The 6000-nt window shown below is 37.1% G+C and overlaps 1 protein-coding gene across 3 annotated transcripts in view; it reads left to right on the top strand.

The window, feature by feature from the left end:
• Positions 1 to 1939: 1939 nt before the first annotated feature.
• The window catches only part of SLC17A1 (solute carrier family 17 member 1), a 65449-nt gene continuing 61388 nt past the window's right edge, over positions 1940 to 6000 (top strand). For 2 of the 3 annotated variants that reach the window (XM_010365030.1, XM_010365020.1), the window contains exons 1-2: positions 1940 to 2004; positions 3401 to 3484. In XM_010365030.1, coding sequence (XP_010363332.1) covers positions 3451 to 3484 — 34 coding nt within the window. In that variant the 5' untranslated portion in view covers positions 1940 to 2004; positions 3401 to 3450. Of the gene's footprint in view, positions 2005 to 3400; positions 3485 to 5113; positions 5192 to 6000 lie in introns of those variants that run through there. The other variant, XM_030929337.1, reaches the window with a different exon arrangement.

Genomic DNA, 6000 nt, shown 5'->3' with positions numbered 1-6000 from the left:
GACACAACTTTGAAGCAATTGGGAAAATTGTCATAATGGTTGGATATTAGGTGATGTTAAGGGATCATTGTTTATTTACTAGATGTGCTGATAGCATGTTAGTTATATTTTTTAAAGTTCTAATGAATTAGATAGCCATGCTGAATGTTTTACAGAAGAAATGACATAATGCCTGAGATTTGCTTTAAAATGCTACAAAAAAACAACCATTGAATGTTGTTGATAACATTCAAATGACCAAATGAAAACTCAAATGGCCAAATATTGATAATTATTGAAGTGGGTGAATATGTACACAGCTATCTTAAACTGATCTACTTTTTTGTATGCTTAAACATTTCCATAATAAGATGATAAATTTTAAAACTTAATACATAAAACACAGAATCCAAAAGAAACAATTTCAAAGAATCTCACAGATCAGCAGAAAGCTTTGGGGCCAGCAAACAGAAAGATGGTTCTCCTTCAGGTAATCAGTACTAGAACTGCCATATTGATGGCAGATGGGAGTGTTATTATATAACACATGGACATTGAACAACTGCTGACCTAGGGGTTTCAATCACTAAAAGGGCTCCTCTTTCAGAAAATGCCAGAAATCGCCAAGCGTGAAACAGAACAGACAGTACAAATATTCTGCAACATACAGAAGAGGACCAGCAGAATCTGGACTTCTGAAAAAGAAAAAATCCAACTCAATAGCAACATCAAAGTCTCCTGGGCAAAGGGGTTAAAGATTTACAACATTTCTTTAGAGGAAAAAAATAACTGGTTCAATTTACAGAGAATCCGCTATGTGCCAAACATTTAATGAGCACTTTAAAACATGATTAAAAAATTAAAAAATATTTGTTAAGCATGAAATAAATGATCTATAATGCAAAATCCCTGATTTTAGTGCTTGGATATGTTTAAGTAATTAGTAGATTACCTTCGAAGAGTTCTAAGTTAAAAGTATTAGGGGACAGGCATGGTGGCTCACACCTGTCATTCCAACACTCGGGAGGCCAAGGCACGAGGATTGCTTGAGGCAAGAAGTTTGAAATCAATCTGGGCAACACAGCAAGACCTTGTCTCTACCAATTAGCTGGGTACAGTGTTGCATACCTGTAATCCCAGCTACTCGGGGCTGAAGTGGAAGGATCCCTTGAGTTCAGGAGTTCAAGTCTGCACTGAGCTATAATTGCACCATAGCACTCCAGCCTGGGTGACAGAGTGAGATCCTGTCTCTCTATTTTTGTTTTTTTTTTAATGTTTCTGGATATTACTATAACCAAGTGGCTGAACCAGAACCTACAGTAATTGCAGGAGGAGCCATGAGAGAAGCCACACCTTCCAGAGGACATGCCTCAATAAAATGTACCTCTTTCTGAGTATGCCAAATGTCAGACAGATATACTGTTTAGAGAGGAGTGTGGAGGAGACAGGGTGAGGGAAGGAGGGGAAGGAAGGAAGGAAGGAAGGAAGGAAGGAAGGAAGGAAGGAAGGAAGGAAGGAAGGAAGGAAGGAGAAGGAAGAAGGGAAAGAGAAGGAAGAAAGAAAAAAGGGAGAAAAGGAAGAAGAAAGGAAGGGAATTAAGAGTAAAAATTTAATAGGGCATTTATGGGGCATTTAGAAAGCCACAACATTCCTGTGAGAACAGCATTGAATACCCAGAGCCATCTTTAATAGAGAAATCTTGAGAGCACTTATGGCAGGCAAGCTTTATCTCCTGGGCAGGGAGAGAGACTAAGGTTGTCTGCTTATTATGCCATGAAATTACTGGCAGATTCCCAGATTTCTGGTCCACTGGATGATTTTGACCCATACACCTTCCATGAAGCTTTAAGGAAAAGGTAAAAGTAAAGTTAAAAATTAAGCTTTTAACTTTGACACAGCGATGTCAAAAGATTTGGTGAATGATTTGTGGGGCTAAACTTGGTAATCCCAGAAAGTCAATATTGTGTAAAGTTGAGAGAAAAGTCTTCACAGAGGAAGAAGAAATCACTTTTTGTTCCGAATCAGGTTAGTCTCACTCTTACAAGGGGCTCATTAAATGAAATGAACAATCAGTTGATTCCCCAGAGGGTCATAAGGGGACATTCCCTGGCAAAGATATTATTGAAAGTACTTAGCAATAGGGGAAAATTTGGGGAGGGGTGGAATATGCCCTATCTTCTGAGGCTTTTCACAAGAGAAAAAAGAACATATTTTTAGCAATCAGTGTGAGGTTCACAGGGACACAAGAAAACAGAAGTGTGTGTTGTACAGTGTGTGATGCTTGTATAGCTGTGGTGTGCTGTGTCTGTAATGTGTGTGGCACACTGTGTGTGCCTGGTGTATATGTGCCTATGGTTTGTGTGTGCGTGTGGTTATGTGTGTGGTGTTTTTAGTTTGTACTTCCATTTTGAGGATGCAGTATTGTAACGTGTTTATAAGTTTGGTTTGCTATGTGTCTGGAGTGTATGTGTGCAGAACATAAGGGGAGTTTGTACCATGTGTTTATGTTGTATGTATGTATGTGATGCATACATATGGGTGGTTTGTGTGTGCGCTTGGTGTGTATGTATATATGTATTGAAATAAACAGCAGGCCCAGAAGACGTTCCAGTGTGTGATAATGATGGTTGGCAAACTGCTTACTCAAAAATACTTTGCAAATCCAATCTCAGGACTTAGGTATCTTTGGGGCACTAGGTATCATATAATCTGATATGGTAAAATCCTGAGGTCTAAGCTGACTAGCACATATTGGTACTGAATTCTGATGGTAAGGGGTTGCCTGACAGGAGACTGCTCCACTCCGATTCATCCACAGTACTTCCTGCCATAAAACTTTGCAGCAGTGGCTGCTCTATCCACAGAAACTGAAGATATGGACAGGGGCATGTGGAAGTATAACGAATGATTAGCCTGTGCTTGAGTTGGTGGTATCAGTAAGCAGATAGTATCTTTCAGCTCTATTAAGATACAGGGGGAAAAAAAGAATTTGTTTTACCTTTGCTTACTCCTTTTCTGACTTTCTTCCTTTCTTTTTGTACTGCCAAGTTTCTGATCCATAGCAATCTCCTTCTGCCTGAAAGGCTTCTTTTAATGTTCCTTGTAGAGCAGGTCTACTGGTAATGAATTCTTTCCATTTCTCACTTTGAAGGAATATTATCATGGATTTAGAATTCTGGATTGGCAGGGTTATTTGTTTGTTCTCTGTAGTTTTCAGGTCTTCCATACATTTTTAATCAACCAAAACAATCACAAAAGTAAAATAAATATCAAGGGAAGCACATAATGGAGGTGAATGGGCACTGCTGTGATGGAGCAAGTTACCCTTGGAAGCAGTTTTAAATCAAAGAGGAGTACTGGGTAGTGTTTGGTCAGTTACCTCTCTACATTATGCTGACATCAACGTGTTTTGTGCTCACAGTGGGTGGAGGCCAAACCCTTCAGCAAGAAGAGAAGCAACTTCAGTCGTGTATGCAAATGGATAACCAGTTGCCTCCCAAAAAAGGTAGCACTTTATTCTGTTCCATTAAATAGGCTTTTTGCTTCTTAAATATTACATCACAAATTCCATGTGGAGGAATATTTTTGTGAAATACATATGGGGTCTTAAAAATGTTCAGGAAAGAAGGTAGAAGAAACTAGTCCTACTACGGTTTTCCACCAGAAAAGCCCTAAATAAAAAGATTCTACATACTCTGGTGGCTCACACTTTATTTTCATTTTTGTACACTTGTCAGTTTATCATTTAGTGGAAAATATCAGAAAAATCTGGGCTATTTTGATTCCATCCCCAAGAGAAGGAGAGATACATCTGTAAGAGGAAGTAAGGCAGGATGAATGTTCTTGAGTCCCTGCATTCTTGGACATCAACAGCTGAATGTGTACTGAATATTTTTTAAGAGAAACTGTTTATTTTAGGCAGAGTAGTGTAATGACAATAAAGGATTACTGCTATTGGCTTAGTGTTGTGTCAATGTCATGGGGGACAAAATCTCAGGAAAGGAGATGAGCAATAGATTGTATAATTTTTCAACTTATGTAAAAGTTACTGTATATTAAATGTTATATTTCTTATTGTATCAACTTTGGTACTTAATTATTTTGATTGTTTAAGTTGTCCATTTAATCTACATTCAAAGTTTATATATATATATGTATATACTTTTTTTTTCTAATATCATTCATTTCTGCCCTTACGTATTTAGTTCCTTTTAGACTCTTTGGGTTTGTTCCTTTGTTCAGTTTCCAATTTTTTAAATTCTTTCTTTTTTGATAAATATATTAACAGATTCACATTTTGCTCTCTCCATGAGTTTGATATGCAGTATTCTTACTATTATTCAATCCCAAACACTTTAGAAATCCCCCTGTGGTCTTCTTTTTAACTTAAAACTTGCTTAGACATAATTCATGGACTTTCTGGAGCAATGTGGAGGAGAGAAATGAGTAAAACTCAAAAGGGTACCCCTAAATGACCAAGACAATGAGCCCTTCTCTGACGTGGTGACAGTGACTTCGCCTTTACCATGTTGAGACTTTTTTCTCTCCTGCAGGAGTGTTTACAAAGTTTCTGATAGCTTTCTAGATCCATTCACTTCCCTAAGATAATGAGTTTAGGCTGCAAATCAAAGGAAGGGCTGACTGATTATTAAAATTCTCAGGGGTATTCCTTTACCCCCCCCTTCTATTCAGCTCTTAAGTTCATATGGCACAAAATGTTTTGGCAGTCCACTGACAAGGTAAAGGGGCAATGTGCTCATCCTCCATTGACCATGTAAGTCTTTGACATCTAAGTATTTTAGGAGAGGGTCTCCTACTATATACTATCGCATTGCTAGGACCTTGGTATTTGATTCCTGTTGTCCCCATATCATGGAAGGCCCAAAATTCCAAGATCAAAAGTCCACAGTGAAACATCTGACTTCAATGCTCAACTTATGTTTTGAGGCCCCCATCTTCACTAAGCCCTTGGCCTGAATATTTCGTCTTTCCTCTTAGATCACCCATGCTTTTAATACAATGTTTTATTTTAAGCATATTTTTATCTAATATTCTTATCTTTTAACAATGGAAGCTCAGTCTAGTCCAGGAAACTAGCCAACTATTTGTTGGGTACTAATGCTTTTTTTCATTTAACAGTTTACCTAAAGAGTATTCCACAATTTTCGGCAGAGATTTTTCCTCAGCATTTTTATAGCTGCAAATGACTTTGGTATGGATGGATATATTATAATTTATTTAAATGGTCACTGATTTATAAACATCTAATTTGTTTACAGTCTTTTACTAGTTCAAATGATTCTATAAGAATGTTGCAAAATGATATACAATTCAATTCAATAGGATGATATAAAATATTTATACATCTAATAAAATACCTTCCAACATATAAAGCAAAATAATCCTATGAAAATTATAAAGATATCAAATCCTAAATAAAATATTAACAGAACAAAGCAAGTCTAAGAATTTATAAAACCATTAAAAAAGCAACCACTACACTAAGTCAGGTTTATCCTCAAAATGAAAGAGTAACTTAATGTTAGAAAATGTATACATATCACTCCACACAAATTAATTGAAAGATGAAAACTGTATGATTATCTCAATAGATATAAAAAATCTATTTATTTATGACTTTAATATTTATTTGCAATAAAAAATTCTTAGTTAACTATGAATGTGCAGTAGACAGAATTCCAAGATGGCCCCCAAGCTCCCTGGCCCCTGTTTTAATCTTGGGTGGAACAATGATCACAGAGGATACAGCCCAGAGCCCAGAGGGTGCAGCCAAGAGCCACAAGAATTATCTCCAGGCCTCATGAAAAATCCAACATTGGCTTGGCTGAACTTCAGAACCTTCATGGATCGATGACTCCTTTTCGTCTCTATTTTCCCACCTTGGAACTGGAATGTCTATAGCTTTATCCTACGCCTGTTCCACCATTACGTGGTAAAAGTGTTAGGGGCATATAACTCGTCTCTTTAGTTTCACAAGCCCACAGAGAGAAATTGTGCCCA

Source organism: Rhinopithecus roxellana, chromosome 4, assembly GCF_007565055.1.
Source record: "Rhinopithecus roxellana isolate Shanxi Qingling chromosome 4, ASM756505v1, whole genome shotgun sequence".
NCBI lineage: Eukaryota > Metazoa > Chordata > Mammalia > Primates > Cercopithecidae > Rhinopithecus > Rhinopithecus roxellana.
Note: the sequence above shows the minus strand (reverse complement) of the source record. Positions and strands in the feature narration are given on the sequence as shown.